This window comes from Channa argus, chromosome 21 (assembly GCF_033026475.1).
Source record: "Channa argus isolate prfri chromosome 21, Channa argus male v1.0, whole genome shotgun sequence".
NCBI lineage: Eukaryota > Metazoa > Chordata > Actinopteri > Anabantiformes > Channidae > Channa > Channa argus.
In genome coordinates, this window is record NC_090217.1 from 4,110,627 (window position 1) to 4,127,909 (window position 17,283).

The window sequence follows — 17,283 nt, forward strand, 5'->3', positions numbered from 1 at the left end:
CAAGTAAATCTTTAAATAATTTTTCCTACTCCCTCAGTGAAGTCAAGAAGCCTGTTATCGACCGTCGAAGATGAGCAGCCGCACCTCCTCGGTCTAGGAGGAGAATATCCGGACCAATGGGAGGACACGCCAGCCATTGTCATGGCAGCATGGCGTCGCTCCGAGCAGCAGAAACTGGGGGTTGAGCCCAGCACAGTGGATACTCGCCCACCTTTCTGGAGTAAAATCAATGAGACGCAGACACCAAAAAATCTGCTGCTGGACCTTCACAGGTAAACATGACACCTGGTCAGTGTCACACTTCAGCCCCTGGGTTTGAAACGACAATATTAATGCGTCTAGCGTGCAAGCTGTCGGCGTGGTGGTGCACAGAGCCAAAATGATGAAAATTGTGCCACTATAAATATAAATATGGACCTGATTGTATTCGGGTTTGTGTGTTATTTTTGTGTATGAAGACTGTTGTTTCTTAAAACATTTGTCATATGAGTGAAATAAAATTATTTACCTAAAGAAGATAGAAAACTAAAATGAAAACAAAAGTGAGAAAGGTAAATTGTTCCATTTCAGACTGAGGAGTTTAATATGTGGCTAATTATATGAATCATTTTTAATAATGCTTTGGACCACATTTATAATTGGTCCTCACTGTAATAGAGTCATTTCAGAGTACATGCAGTTTTAATCTCTGACAATTAGCTGTTGGTATCGTAAGATTCCTGGTTACGCTCTGTTACGTGAGCCACTTCTGCCCTGCGGCACAAAAGCAGCTGCCACTGTTTCTGTAGAAGTGTAGAAAAATTTCGGCTTTCTTATTCCCCCGTAGATACAGTATATCAACGTAGCACTGACCAAAGTTTACTTGATCTCACATCCTTTCTCATGATGTGTGTGATGAGTTTGTTTGGGCGAAGTACATAAATGAATCATTTTAACATGATCACATTATCTCCTGTGTTTCGTGTGTCAGGTCTCTGGAGCAGAGGACGAATGAGAGCAGTAGTAAAGTGATAGAGCTGGAGAGGACAGTCAATGAGACCTCCTGAGGTTAACAGGAGTCCCCCCCCACCACCACCACCACCTGTCTTACAACCCACCCCTATTCTGACCGTTCACCTTTCTCCCTCTAGAGCATGGTTCAGTGTCCTGGAGCAAACCTCATACGATCGTTCCCACTGCTGATTGTTTTGTGTTTTTCTGCCATCTCCCTTTTTATCAAATACACTGTAGTAGTAATAATCAACGAGAACAGTTACTAAAGAGGCACTGGTTGCCTTAATTTCTGAAGTAAAGTTGCACTGAATAGTTTTTGCAAGAGTGAAATGAACATTTCTGATCTGTTGTTTTAATTGACCTGCCTCACGACACAGAACTAGTGAATAATGTAGCACAACATTTATTTTAGTCAAAAGTATTTAAAAATATGACATGAGGCTTTTTACAGGACACTGACATGGACCCTTGTATTTATAGAAAATGATTGCTCTTTGTAGTTTATTACTTTTAATATTAAATGTTGCTATTCCATTCCAGTAATGCAAACATCCCATTTTGATACTTTTGTTGTACTGTTTTTATTGTACGCTTTTTTTTTTTTTAATGTTCATATTTCTTCATCTGTATCTAAATTCTATGCGAGAGCTTTGCTCGGGGTTCCTATGCTCATTTGGAAAATCGGAGAGGTTTCGAAATGAATATGTGGACATTTAAAAGGTCAGGAATTGGCTCCAGATTAATGGAAATGTTATGATCCAAATAATGCAGGAGACTGATTTCATGAAGCTGAAGACCAAATGTTATTTCAAAAACCTCCAAAAACCATTATTAATTACAGGTGGGCTTATTAATCTGCAGCTGTTGTAACGCTCAACTCACTTATTCACAGTAAATACTGAGTGGAATTTTAAAATCCAGTCATAATGAATATTTGCAAAACAAACAAAACAAAAGTGAACTTATCTTTGTGAAACAGCTCTTATTTGACGTGTGGACTCCTGCACATGGTTTTAGTTTTAGTCACCAAACACCCCGTTCCTGTCCTCTGACAACTCGTTCAGCAGCTTAGGAGATATGTTTATTTGCTCTCTCGCCCAGAGTAAAATACGAAGATTGATACCACACTCGGGTCTGTGTTTCATGGACCATAACACAATTGGCCCCTGGGTTCAGACATGTCCAAGGCCCCTTATACTTCACATAGAGGGGACCACAAACCATGCAGCCAAGCCTTTGACATTTTGTGCTTCTTTGTACTGTTTTTGCATCATCTGTGTCTCTTCTAGGACATTTTGCATCTCCGTGGTTGTTTCGTTTCATTGTATGTATTGTTTTTTGTTTTTTATATTTTGCATGTAAAGACTTGAGTCCCTGACTCTGTGCTGAGTAGACTCATTCAGAAAACGAGAAATTCAGAAAACAGCAGAAAGCTTCAACTAAGGGTCAAAAGTCTTGCCTGGCTGTGGCGAAAGAATTCAATTCACTAATGAAATAAATTTTTATATTTACATTTGTTGAACCCAGGTAATGATCCAAAACTCTTCCAAAGATGACCTGGGCAGAACCCTCTGAGTTTCCCAGGTGCTAGGAGGCTGACATGTGCCTACTGTTTCCACTAGAGTGGTGTCAGTCTTCTTACTGTACTTGGGAAACAATGCAAATATGTCTTTGACAAAAGTGTCTGAATTGCAGTTTTTCTCACTTTGCCCACTTTCAGCTCCAAGAGTCTTTCCTTGCTATTGTCTAGCATTTGCCAAAAATATTTCTTCGCAGGAATTTTGCAAAGTATCTATTTTTGTAAATATGAGTTGTGAATAAATAACAAAGTCGAAACGTGTCTGGCATCTGCAGTTTTTAAACTAACTGAAAATTCATGATATATCATATATTATATTGATAAATTATAAACGTAAGATGCCTTAGCTTCAGGCTTTGTCCTGAATTTCTGTTCAGTTTGTTAAGTACACAGCATGGCTTTGAAGCTGTTGACTTCCACAGATCAGTTTTTGTATTTCTGAGCTTTATTGAAATGTCCCATGTCCAAATTAAAGTAAGTTCATTTCTTATTGTCAAAATCCCGTTTTGTTACACTTTGGGTCGTAGATCATCAAAGATTTTCTGTCAAATCTGTTGGTTGATGCGATGCCTTGTCTCTATTGCGAGACCACACTTTATTCCCCACAGCTGAATCTGTAAAGGTTATACAGTATGTGAAAGCTCATAGCAAATGTAAGAGAAGCGAATTTGATTTGAAATCTTAACGACAAATGCTCCTCTTGGTAATCAACCAGTGGAAAACAGTTTTGTTACTTCTTTACGTTGCTTCTGTGTGAAACCAGCCTGGCTTTCTGTTTTTTTTTTAGCTTTTAAATGAATAAAGTATTTTCCTTAGTAAAAGCAAATTTCCTGTGACTGCGTTTGGTCTGCTCATGGATTGTTGAGGATCGAAAATCCCTTTTGGGCATCATTTTTAGTTGCTGTCGTCTGTCTCCCTTTTAGTTATTGTGATGATAAATTATTTTACTTTGCACTCACCAAAGCACAAATCAGTGACGTGTAAACATATGGGAAGGCAGAAGTTTTGTGTTTCATTGTTTAAAATGCTCTTTAAATCAGAGCAGAGGTTCAGTTTATTGAGGCCACTCAGGTGCCTTGTTTATGTTAAACCAGTTTTTACATCCACTGTCTGTGATCTGACACTTGATCTAAGGGAGATTGTTTTTATTGTAGCATTCGCAATGTTTTATCGCTGAAACAACAAAAATAGTCAGTAAATAACATAAAAAAAGAAATTAAATAAGTAGCATTTAAAAAGGGCTATATTTATAATGAAAACAAATAAAATCAAATAATGAATATTAATACAACAAAATTAAAGTAGTTGTATTGGAGTATTAATAAATAAATACCCAAGTTAAAAAAGCACTTAAATGTATTTGTAGCTTTTATATGAATCAAATTTTGATTTCATCTATTTGATGGATTTAGTGAAATTTTACTAGAATTGCAAACATTGAAACTTGTGTTATAACATGCTTCTTTGTGTGAATGATCATAATTTGTTGCTAACTTTTCCTTCCAAGTTTAATCATATTAACTCCTTTAGAACAAAGAGGAGTCTCATGATTAACTGGTCTGTAGAGGATCTTCTATTTTCCAAGATGACAAGGATCCTAAAATAGATCAGCAGCAGCACCTCATAATAAGTAGTGCGAATTGTTGTGACAGTCCCAAGACAATACACAGTCACCCAGCTTCATAACAGTCTCATAGTAACACAGCAACAATGAATTCCACTACCGTTCCAGCTCTGGTGCTCGTGCTTGTCATAAAATCGATACAAATAACAGAACAGACTTTGTGAAACAGAGAGTCGAGGAGCTGAGATTAGATTTGGATTCAAGACTGCAGGTGTTTTCAGGCTCAAAACATGTTAATTATGGATGAATGATCCTTTCCTCAGCGCCCACAGAGAAAGTAAATGAACTGTTTCTGTGTTCTGATGTGAGCTTGGTCTTGTAGAGAAGGAAATGCAAGTAAATTAAAAAATAATAGGATTCCAAGAGAAATATTGTCCAAGGATAAGTTAAATGAACGTTAAACTTGAGTTATATGTATGAAATATTAAATTAGCTAAGTTGAAATTAGTGAGATATAAGCTAAAAGATGATAAAAATTTCTGTTACATTTTAAGTAAAGAATCTTAAGTATTAGGTTGAATTTGTGATGTAACAGTCTGAGCTGCCACAAATATTTTATGCTTAACGTTTCATACACTGAAACAAACAATAAACACAAAGATAGAAGCCATAGAACAGAATTGTGAACCTCCTGTTTCATATCTGTGTTTGGCTGCAGTTTATTAACTCTATCCCAGCAGGAACGTCAGAAAACGGTTTTACCTTGGAAATCAGAGTGAGGAAATCTGACCGTTTGGTAAGAGACGTTTGTTTGCAAAGCAGCCATATTGCCAAAACGTCTGCAGGGCCGCAAGCATGAAACAAACATTCTCAGGGTTTCAACAAGACAGGGCTTGTAGGTCAAGGGGGGGGTGAAATCAATCACAATTATTATTAGTAGACAACATTTAATTATGATGCACTTTTAAGGTCCTTTAATGTAATTTGTCAGAAGTTTGTAGCAGTAGCAACGAGGCAGATAATAGACTTTTACCTCTGCCCAACAGTTCTAATTTCGGACTATTTGAATCACTAAAATGTCGCTAACAAAACCACACAACAAGCAAGCACAACAACTCAAAATACAGCAAATCATATTTCCTACAGGTCTCTTTTCCGGTCATTTGCTCAGTCACTCATTATTTATGTACAGTAATGACAGGGGTCACACAGCTGCTCACCTGCTACAAAATAAAAGCACAGAAAGGTCAGCCAGTTCACTTTAGGTCACTTTATACAGAAACCCTGATGGTTCAGAGCAATTAAAAGAAAAAGGAAAGTGCAGACAGACATGACTGATGTTCAATAAGACATTTATTACCATAATGAAGAGGGAAGGACAGATCTGACACACGGAGACCATGAACAGAGCATATGAACTGTGTAAACAGAGCTTGAGAATGACACACTGACAGCCTGCGTGTGTTTGTGTATGATGTGTACGAACACTCACCCTCTGCCCTACTTTCTGACGGATGATGCCGCAGAAAGGAGGAGAGTGAGTGTCCCGCACTGCCACACTGCTCGTCTCCTGGGCCCGATGGAGGGATGGATGGACGGAGACAGACGGAAACACGTAAAGACGGATGGACTGATGGGCGAACGATGCAGCTGTTTGCTGTCACCCGCTGAATGTTTTCATGTCACCGACCCCACAGCAGCTCTCAGAATTAAAAATCTTCCCCTTCACATGGAATTAAGATACCCGATTTCCGGCGATTCGTTTCAAATTAAAAGCATTGAAAACGCGGACACTATAAGAAACAAAACAAAACAATCCAACAAACAAACAAACAAAAAATACAGAAGAAAAAATCTCAATGTAAAATACAGTATCCCTATCGTAAAGTTTATTGTACATTCATTTGTCTTTTTTTTCAAAGTTGAGAGTCTGCTATAACAACGTGATTCAAATGTGTTGAAAAATCACATTTTATTAATCACTTATTTGAAGTGTTGCATTCGTAGCTATTTAATAGGTGTAATTAAAATTAGTTTAAGATCAATCAGAATCGTACACTACTGGAAGATGTAAAACATTTACTTTCTGTCATTTCTAACATGAAGCACATGTTTGTAATATTTTAACAAGTAGCCTCCAATTTTTAAATTTCTGTATTCATTTTTAACACTTTCCCATAGACCAAAGCTTGGATGAATAGGGGAGCTTCTTATTATTCTTTTAATCTTAAAAGATGCACTAATTATCATTTAGTCCAATAAACAAAATTGGTACAACATTGAAAATGACCAGAAAACCAGACGCATGAGAGTAAAGACTGAATAAGGTGTTTATTAATAAAAGAATATCTAATATACTGTTTTAAAGCATTAGCTTTTATTTTGAAGTTTGCTACCCTCCATTTCCCAGATGACGTTTTAAGCTTGACGCAGCTCATTGGCAGTTGGGGGCTCGTGAGTGCGCTTCAGTCTGACGTCCAGGCGGCCGCGCGTGCTGCCGTACCTGGCTGCAGTATATAAACACGGGCAAACTACTCGGAACCGTAACACTGTGTTATTTATTTCCTCGGAACGTTTCGCTCCTCCGCTTCACTACCGGCATCTGTGTGCCCTCACCAGTCCGAGGAGTGGGGGGGTCCAGCGCGGGGCGAGACCACAGCGAGGACCGACCAGCATGGACCCCCAAGCGAAAGACCGCAACAGCACGACGGCGGGCGGCTTCAGCAGGCGCCTGGCGCCGTTGGGAGCCGACGGGGGCGACTCGGAGTCCGGAGCCTGCTCGGAAGAAGCCGGAGTGGGCTGCTGCAACGATACGTTCAGCACCCTGGCCGACATGGAGCAAGAGGCGCTGGAGGAGAAATTAAGAGGACTGGCGTTCAGAAAGCAGACCTCGTATCGGTGAGCAGAGAGTTGAGAGGATGCTGGGGCAGGATGTTGAGCAGAGGAGGATATTTTGGGCTGTGACTGTTTGACTGCTATCCAACCTTCTAGTCCCAATGTTGATTTAATGGTGGCAGCTAGTGCGAGCAGCAGGATCCCATGAACGCTAGCTGAAGTTTAGTAGCTAAATTATCCCACAGCTACACGTCCATGTACATGTAGACATGTTGACGCGCTTTGTCCAGGCTAACGACCATCGTGCTGTCAACAGCCTCAACACGATACTGACAAACCGCATAACACAGCAGCGTTTTACCCCATGTGAGCAACACACACCAGTGTGTGAACGTGTGTGCGCGCTTTTCGTTCGCTGTGGTGTGGCATCCTTGTTGTGTTTGGGGGGGGGGGGGGGGGGGGGGGGGGGGGGGGGGGGCAAGGCGGAGATCCGCAGGCTTGATTTTGGGACAGTGTGTGACTGTGTGTGAATGTGTGTGCGCATGCCAGCAGCAGCCCGACACCCTGGTGCGAATGGCAGCTGCTGTTGATAGTGAAAACTGGCTATAGACCAAACACACGCTCGCACAGCAGTTTTGGTCGTCAGCTGTCACTCTCGGGAATCAATCTATTTATCTATCGATGGGCTTGTGTGTGTGTGTGTGTGTGTGTGTGGTGGACCTGATCTGCATGTGGAGGTCAAATCAATCATTTGAACTTGTTTGTGTTGGATTTATGCTGCTATAGCCGAGTCAATTATCCATTTGAGTTAAAGAAATTAGCTGCTCTTTCACTTGGTGCTATCATTTACAGGGTCTCTCCTCCTCTGGGTGTTTCCTCAAAGAAATCCTCCTTTGGTTAGGTGAGGTTTCCAGGAGATGTGCATTATCAGGAGCTTCACTGCTGGTTTCCCCTCCAATATACAGGACTGTCAGTGCAGGAGTAGCTTGTTCTGATAGATCCGCTGCCCGATTTGAGAATGCAGGAGTAAATTGCATCGTGCATCTCAGAACCCTTATCAATTCATGAGCCAAGTCTGCTATCAGATTTCAGCACAACTTGCAGAAATCCCAATGCTGGACAGGAATTGGGAACAAATGACTTTTTACATGCTTTTTGTTTTTTAGGATGTTTAGACACACTCAGATCAGCCGTAAACACATTCATCGTTAACTCTGGTTAACGATGAATGTCTGCAAAAATAAAATGTTCATAAATGTAATGTAACGGCCCTGTTAGAGATGCTTTCAACATTCTTACAATCTCAATTTCAAACATCAACAGTTATCAAGTTGCTCGTACAGTTGTTCTAACAGCTGCTGGACCTGTGTGGATGTGCGCAAGCAGCAAACTGCACCTAAACATCTCATGTTGTTGCTTCTTTGTAAAGGACTATTTCAGCATTTAGATATTAGACTGTTGGTTTCTTTCTTGCACAGAGTCAGATGAGTAGGTCAATACCACTCTCATATGTGTGTGGTTAATATGGAGCAACAGCCAGCAGTAACACTTGGAACAAATACAGTAAAATATACATTTATATATTGTGGTCTATATACAGGATTCTAACCTTTATCATTTTTCATCACTTTATTCTATTCTAGATAAAATATTAATAGTATAAAAAACTATCCATCAGTTTACACTCAGTAACCCATAATGACAAAATAAAATCGGGCAAACAAAAAGTGACAGAGTAAGGGGAGTAGGAATGACATGATCAACATAGCTGTTTTCTCATGTCATTGTCCACATATGACTTTCTGGACACTGTTCAAAGTGCCTTATGACGTGTTCTTGCCTACAAGAAATACTGTCTTTGGTTGAAGTGAGGCGTGACACTTCATTTGAGTGGGCATGAGCCATGACATGATGCAAAATGTTTGCTGTGGAAATTACAGTTTTGTTTAGTCTGATGATTTTGGCATCATCCCTTACGTCTTTGTATTTTCACTAGAGTCATGTGTAAATGACTTGGATGTTTGTATTATTCTGGACTTGGGGTAGTTGGAAGCTAGAAACGCTGTCAGTCTGCCCACTCACTCGCTGTGAGTTCTCCGGAAGATGACCTGCTCTATGCACACATCAGTTCAAACGGACGTTACATGGGCTTTGTATTTGGGAGCTGGTAGCGTGAAGTCTGTTTAATGTCCACTCTAACTGATCCTGACGCTTGCGTTCTCACACAAAGCTCCTTCAAGTTATAACGTGCGAAGTTCAAGGTTGTAGTGCGCGTATGAAATGGGCTATGTGAAAATCGTCACAGATGAAAATCTTAGGCTGAGAAACGAAAATAAGGATCAGGCATGATGGGAAGAATCACACGGCGGTCTATTTTATGAAAGGCTTTACTGGAAGCTGTAGTTGGGTTAATGTAATTTGGAGACACTACATTTATCTCAAGTAACTGCAGAAGCTGTCCGCCACAGTGTGTGTGGTTTTATTATAAATAAAGGAAAATCTTTTTTTGTACATTTATAGTGAAACACTCCACTGTAAGTGTATCACAAACACAGTGTGCTACACTTACAGTAAAAATAGGCCCATTGTTTTTTGTATTTTTAATCCTCAGCAGTATGTTAATTGCATGTTAGGGCAGGAAGAATGCAGCCTGGTATTTTTAATTATGTCAAATAAATCCGCCTCTGTCTTTTTCCAGCACTTCTCTACCATTAATTACAGTTGTAGACTGTCAGTTAATGGCAGTTCTTAGTGTTGCTGTGACCTTTTGACCTCGGTGAACAAAGCTATGGATCATCTGAATGTTTCCTTTTTATGGAATCATCCACAGAGAGGAAATATAATTATCTAGTCAATGGAGATGGTATGTAACAAGGTAGTTTACATAGCTTTGAAGTGACCAGTGCCAAGAAGTGAGTTACCATATGTGGTAATATGAAAGAACTGAAAAATTATACTGTGGGACATCAAAGGCTGTGTGTGTGTGTGTGTGTGTGTGTGTATGTGTGTGTGTGTGTGTGTGTGTGTGTGTGTGTGTCCACTTTTGTGTTTGGGGGTTGTGGTATTATGTGTTTATAGCAGTTTACAACTCGTGTAACTTATCTGACAGACATTTGTCACACTTGGTATTTGAATGTGTGTTCCCAGAATAATGTCCCTCCTTTTATCTATTCTTAGCTGTCTGCTGCAAGTTTTCCTCAAACTGAATCACAGTGTATGTGTCATGCCAACTAGTTAGTCAGCACAGGACTTCACTTCATCTAGATGGACAGTCAGCCAACCAACTGTAACTTAGTGAGTCAGTGACAGTTAGGTGGAAATCAGTTCATTCATTTCATTTTTCCACGATCCAGCTGTCAAGACAGTTCATCTACAGTACCAAAACTCATTAAATACTCTAAACCTTCCAGTGTTCATAGCATCATAACAGTACTTGTACCCTGACCTGAACACACATTCAAACAATCCACACTCACTGAATACTCTTACTGATGACCTAATGTACCTGAAGCTGGAACACCCGTTTCCCAGTGTAACAATTGAGGGCTGTACTCAGATAAACATATAAAATATTCAGTGCAGTTTACTTTAGGGCTGCAGTATAGCTTGACTTAGTAGCAGGATAGATGATGTAGTCTGTGAGATGATGCTGTATAAGTTATACTGTGGTAATTACTGCACAGTTTAACCTTCATTTTATTGTCTTGGGGCATTTCCTCTCAAATATGTATCCTTTTTTTTTTAAATCTGTAAAACAGAAAAAAATGTCAATAGCCCAATGAGACATATACAAATTGTTTTGTCTGACCAACATTGCAAACAACACAAATATTCTGTTAACTGATAAATGACAAAGGAAACCATTGAATTGGTTATAATGGTGGAACGATTGGTGTTAGTCTTTAAAGTAGTGGATGAAATCAATTAGCTTGACAGCTGACTGGTTCTTTCATGAATCATCTCCAGCTGCAAATCCGTAAGCATGACATTGGATTTTCATCAATTTGATGAAATATTTAGATCTGCAAGGTATTGAAAACAGGAAGTCTTGTCTTGTTATTCTTATCTATTACTGTAGTCTCCAACTTGTTTTTGGGGACTCATTGAGATAGAGGGGTGACCTGGGTGTACCCTGCCCCCAACTAGTGACAGCTGGGATAGGCTCCAGCCCCCTTGTGATCCTGAACAGGATAAGCACTTACAGATAATGGATACATTTTAGACTCACAGTATATCTACATGTATTCAAATACAGTTAAAAAAAATGATGCAGTTTAAAAAAAAACAAAATTTTAGAAACTATTTGTATGATTCCAAGTCTACTGTATAAATAACCGTATGGTTTCAGACATAAACTATGTAAATAAAACTTGGTCTTGGTTGGTGTTGTATGACAACACAATGTTGTTGAATGCAACTGTAAATGCAAAGCTTAAAGTGAAAGGTCTAATTGGTGGAAACCAAAAATGTAATATAGGTTTCCTGCTTTGACTTTTACATCCAATTTTGTTTCATGTGGAGCCCCCTGAAAGCCTTAAAGAACGGATGTTTTCCATTTGTGTCAGCACATAGAATTATTTGTCCTACTGCCAAATATCACCTCTCGTTTCTTCTTTGAACCCCAGATATGACAATGCAATCAATTTTCAACTTTGGACAAGCTAAAACACACATTATGTGACAGACTTTAATAACTACCTGAATCCTACAGTAACTTGGTAAAACCTGTACCCGGTGAACCAAAAGCTGCCCCTGATCTCCGAGGACTCTGCTGGTGTTTCTGTTTCCCAAGAGGGAAAATACAATGAAACAAATGCTTTGTTTCCTCACCCAGCTGATCATGTGGTGAGATTTCACCACTGCCTCTGTGGGAAATGGTGCAGAAACAAACTGCCACAGGACAGGATGTCGTAATATTATCCCTCCACTATTTACAGCCCACTTCACAAACAGCAGATCACAATAAATGCTTGTCATACCGCGGTTTAATATAATCTTTGGTTTCATGTCTCCTCAGCGACTGTGACACAGCATACAGTAGGGGTTGGGAGACAGGAGAAAAAAAAGGAAAACCTTAAAAGACAGAAATGTATCTCATGTTGCTACCACTGTGTACTACCTGCAGGGATAAACAGTGATCAAAGGCCTTTCATCCTCTGATGCTGCCAGAATATAAAAGTCTCTATTCAGCCTTCAATTAGGACAAAATATAGAGGGAATAGAGGGAGAATAGAGGGAGGAATAAAAAAGATGGAAAAACACAAAGTGGGAAAGGGAAACAAAAAAAAAGGGCAGTTCTTTAAGCGAGTCAAAGGTTCGTCACGACTCTAGATTTATGATAAAAGGGAATCAAGAAGAGGAGAAAAAAAAATTATGAGACTGGAACATTGATGCTGACGCAATTAAGACAATATCTGTATTTCTCACTGGAGAACTGAAACAATAGGTGGAGCAAGCCAAATAAAACAAGCCTGATAACTTGTGAGACTTCCAGAACAGTCTTCGGCTGTACGAATAAATCATTTAAAGTCTCTGATATGTTTTTGGTTAGGTTTGAAGCCTGTATTCTTACCTCGGGGCAGACTGAAGAAAAACTTCTAAAATGTCATGCTGCTCACAGTAATTGTGTAACCCAATAATACATACAAGTGCAGAACAATAGTGTTGGCTCTTCCCAAGGAAATGAAATTTGAAAGGCCAGAACAGAAGAAATACTCATTATACACAACAGGGACATTTAGCACATTTACAGGGGACAGGAGTCATTCAAGAGTTTATGTAAATCATTGTTTTCCTTAGCAAAAAAGGGTTGGTATTTAAAAAAACAGATATAGGACATACAGGGAGGACACACTAACAATCAGTAGTCAGCATTAAATGTAGCTTAAATTCTGAAGGTAACTACATTTGCTGCATACATCAGACTATAATTGCCATCACCTTTATCTGTTCATTTTGTTTAGTGTGTGTAGAGAATTGTTAGTGTGCTTTTACACTCAACAGAGCTCTCATCACTCAAAGCCTCGTGCAAAGCTGTTTTCTGACAAAACCCGGAGGACGTACACTTAGTGTCCCTAAACACACATCATTTACAAGAGGGGTTTGGGATCTTGGTGTTCAAGGACTCCTGCTCTGCTTGTTTCTCAACCATCCCTGCCTCACCCACGGCAGATTACCTGGATCAGGTGTGTTTAGTCAGTCAGAAGCTGGAAGATGCCATTTTACTTTGTCTTTCTTCACTCCACCATCATCAAAGATGGTATCTTCCAGCTTTCCATTGGCTGAACACACCTGATCCAGGCAATCAGCAATTGATCAGCAATTAAAACAAGCAGAGGGATTCTTTGAGGCCAGGACTGGGATTCCCTGTTTTACAAGATGCAGCAAACCTGCAGCTTATGACAGCTGCAGATGCTGTAATGTTACTTTGAAGTAATACCTTGATTATTCCACACGAAAAGTAAATCCATTTTTACTGCTGTCCCGAGTGGACAGTAAAGGAAATGGCCAGACGGTGGTTTGATTACTTTTGTTATTAGCATCTTTCAAACTCACTTCTCCTTTTTATTTATTTCTTTATTTTTGTTTTTGTGCAGCACACAAAAATTTCACAATTCTGATTTGATCTATGGGTTTTCTGATGTGTTGCAGCCCTAATAGGGATAACTTTGTGTGACAGACATCAGATGTAGAAGTCTGCACATTTCATTTAGTCATTTTATAGCTGTTTTCAGCAGCTGAACTGGAACATGGCCATTGAAGAGGGGGTGAGATGCAAGCAGCACATTCGGAGTCTGTCTTGGAAGATATTGGAAGTGTTGTACTTTGTTGTGTCAGTTTTGTAATGAATGAAGCTTGGAGCGTTCTCACCTCCTCACATCTGGCAAAACCATGATTCTTCTGAATGTGGGATCGTTGGTTTTCGAAAGTTAAACAGTGGTTGGACACAGCCCTCCCCCCGGTCCGATGACAGACAGGTGTGGGAAGTTTCTGAAGCTATTCGGTCTTGAGACAGTCAGTTCTGGTGATGTATGCTGGTGCTGTTAGTCTTGCTTTGTTAAATCAGATTTACTGCATAAGTCTAAAACCACAAATGAAGCCGAACAGGGATCTTTTTTAATTCTATTTTGTAACATCTACAAATTTCATCAGACATTGTGCCAGCAGGGGGATCTCATCATTTTTCTACACCTTTCTTTTGTTTTTCTTATATGGATGACATGGGTTTATTTAAACTGCCTACTCTCCTGTGTTCCCACACTCCCCTGCCCATTGCTTAAGTGGATCTAGCAAATAAAATCAATAGGGAATGAGAGATTTCACCTGAATACACCTGCACACTCTGTAGTGTACAGTCAAAAGAGCTGCTCCCTTATGTTTTATACAAGAGTTGTACGAGCTTGTTTTGTAGCACGGTCGTGTTAAATTCAGTGAAATGCTTGGATCAGTCTGGGCAGCTTAAAGACACTCATGAATTTTCAAACAGACGGTCAGAGCACCAATTGTTGATGAAATACAAGGGTCACTGACACAATTTTCCCTCTCTCCTCTAATCCTCAGAGCAGATGAACAGGTAGACATGCATATTTATGACACTCTTTCCTCATGTGTTGTTGTATGATGCTGCAATTTGCTTTTTAGAGACAGTCCTGCTGCAAGCTGTTGTGTTTCAGTGTAGAGTTTTAGTATCCAGTGGCTGTAAATCTACATTGTTTTACAGTCAGAGAGAAAATTGCCAGAACATTTTTCAGTTAATGACAAGGGCTGGAACCAACAGTTATTTCCTTTATTTACAGTCAAGTGATGTTAAACCATCGCTGTGAGAGAAGCTATAGTTCAACCTCAGAACAAAGGAAAACAATGGAAAATAAACATAATGGAAATTATGGCATTAATTGGCATTTATCACCATTCATCTACTAATCTTCTGCTGCTTACCCAGAGATGGGTTGTGTGGTAGTAGGTCCACCAACATAGTCTAAAGGCCCTCTCCTCTGAGAAATTATCTACCCTGAGGGGTAGGTAATTTTTCTATTCAGCTCTCGATGGTTTGAATTGACAATTCCTCTCCTTGTCACAATTGGACCATTTGCCTTTGTCTTGGGTGCAACATTAACAAAGTAGCACCGTACAGTGTGTGTTTCTATCTGTCTGGAGCTGGTGGTCTGCTTAGATGCATTTCGAATGTCTGAACTCAGTTACTTATCTCTAAAGTTGAACCTGGCCTCCATATGATTTATTTTCACAATTTTGCACTTTCAGTCACTACCCAGGGCTGATGACTGTAGGTGAGGGTTAGAACACAGACTGACTGTTAAATTAAGATCTGACTCAACCCCCTAATCACCGCAGTAGTTACGTAAAATGTTCACATTGCGATGAACATTGCATCTATCTTCCTGTCTTTAATTAGAATATAAATGGTAGCAATACTGATTTTCAAGTTCTTTGTATTGGCAAACACTCAAACATAAGTTCTCATACTTGTACTTGGTCTGGAAAAAGTAGAATTGGTGCAGTGTCATTCTGAGAAACCAACTTCTCCATTTTAACCAGGTTAAATGTTGTTAGCTTTTTTCTAAATGGTGGCATTTGCATTCAGTTATTCATACATTTTAAATTTGCACCTTAAAATGTGTTTGAAAAGCACTTACTGTGACTGGGAGAGGTAATGATTATAATTGACTTTTTCTTTGGGGTTTTCTCAAACGCATTCAGAAAGACTGTGTGCCGACACTTCACAGTGTTCTTTGCTTTGTTGCATGGGTGTTTCATAAGTGTTTCTACAAATCTAATATATTCATAGTAATATGTTTTAAATAAATGCATCGTTTTTCACCCAACAGATTATTTAATTTGCTACTTTAAACATGTTATGGACACATAAGGTGAAGCTGAGGTCAAACTCAATATAAGCAGTTTGTGAAGTACATATTCTGTGATGCTGAAGGGGGTCTGTGTGTTTTTTACTAAGTGTGTGTGCGTGTGTGTGTGTGTGTGCGTGTGTGCATTAGCATTTGTTATTCATGGTGATGTGGTGTGACTCACTAATGCTCTTCTCTACTTCTTTCTATATTCATACTGCCACACACACACACACATGAGATGCGTTATTACATCCCTCTCTACCTTGTCTGAATAACGTTGTTCCAGTTGGCTGGTAGTGTGTTTGTGTTTGCTTGTACAGATCAATCTTTTCCTGCTAAGAAGAAGAGGGGTTTGGTTGATTATGACTCTTTTTGGAACAGTGGGATTTCTGCCTTCTCACTCTCTACAGAACATTCCTAGCCTTTTCAGGAGTGTTTGAGAGTGTGAACGTGTGTGTGTGTGTGTGTGAGTTGAGGGTTATTTTGCCCATAATGCAGTGTGCTGAGGCATTAAGAGGGATTGGCTGACAGGAGCCGCTCCTTATTAGTCGTCTGGCTGGCTGTAAGAGGCTTTTCCTGCTTAGAAATGGAAGCTGAAGAAAAGAGGGCAAAAGGCAAAAACAAAAGAGAAAAGAGAAGTAGATCTTCCTGGTTTAATAGAGAAGAAGAGGAACCTTGTTGAAGAGAAACCTTGACACGTTGAAGATTAGTCGATTACTTTCTTTTCCTTCACACGCTCTAGTTGTGAAAAGAGGCAAGACTTCACTGAAATGTGTGGTCTTTTCTTTTTAACCAATCAGAAGAGTTTTCCACAAAGAAGTTGGCTATAATAAGAATATTCACCTGTTTTTCTCAAACCTGTCTGGCAGAAAATACTACAAAGAAGAATAGGTGTCCTTCAGCTGTGAGCCGATAATACAGAGTAATGACTAAAAAGGCAACAATGTAGTAATTACAGCAACAAAGGCAGGTCTGAAACCAGATGAAGCCTGACTACATGAACCATAGTCATCTAATCACACTCAGTGGTCTGTGTGTGGTGATTTAGACTTCCACCCCAACCACTCTGTTCTGTACTGGAGGTGTCTGTGTACAGTCCGGAAATGTACAGTAGAAAGCACAGGCCTGGAGGAAGCTGTACATTTTGTCAATTTGCATTAAATATGCACACACTTGAAATTTTCCAATTTCAACAGACACAAGATTAAATTTACTGTAAAGAGAAAGGAAAGTACTTAAGTGTACTTTAGTGCTATGTACTGAGAATTAGTATGAGGTACTTTCTCTCCCTTTTGCTGAAAATACATCCAGACAAAATTAAACATATTCATCACACCACTAATTTTGTGATCAAAACACATAAAAGCCATGACAGCACTGAACAATTGTACCTGCTGGGTATAATATTTACGATGACACTGATGGACATTGACTTGCTTCTGTAT

At 39.5% G+C, this 17,283-nt stretch overlaps 2 protein-coding genes across 15 annotated transcripts in view; both read left to right on the forward strand.

The window, feature by feature from the left end:
- creb3l2 (cAMP responsive element binding protein 3-like 2) overlaps nucleotides 1-2,833 on the forward strand; it is a 30,988-nt gene extending 28,155 nt beyond the window's left edge. For all 5 annotated transcript variants that reach the window (XM_067491191.1, XM_067491192.1, XM_067491193.1 and 2 more), the window contains 2 exons: nucleotides 38-272; nucleotides 971-2,833. In XM_067491191.1, the coding sequence (XP_067347292.1) occupies nucleotides 38-272; nucleotides 971-1,046 (311 nt within the window). In that variant the 3' untranslated portion in view covers nucleotides 1,047-2,833. The remainder of the gene's footprint in view (nucleotides 1-37; nucleotides 273-970) is intronic.
- A 3,631-nt stretch (nucleotides 2,834-6,464) lies between these two features.
- The window catches only part of dgki (diacylglycerol kinase, iota), a 67,530-nt gene continuing 56,711 nt past the window's right edge, over nucleotides 6,465-17,283 (forward strand). For 4 of the 10 annotated variants that reach the window (XM_067490903.1, XM_067490904.1, XM_067490905.1 and 1 more), the window contains exon 1: nucleotides 6,465-7,034. In XM_067490903.1, coding sequence (XP_067347004.1) covers nucleotides 6,811-7,034 — 224 coding nt within the window. In that variant the 5' untranslated portion in view covers nucleotides 6,465-6,810. The remainder of the gene's footprint in view (nucleotides 7,035-17,283) is intronic. The other 6 variants (XM_067490908.1, XM_067490909.1, XM_067490907.1 and 3 more) reach the window with 5 other exon arrangements.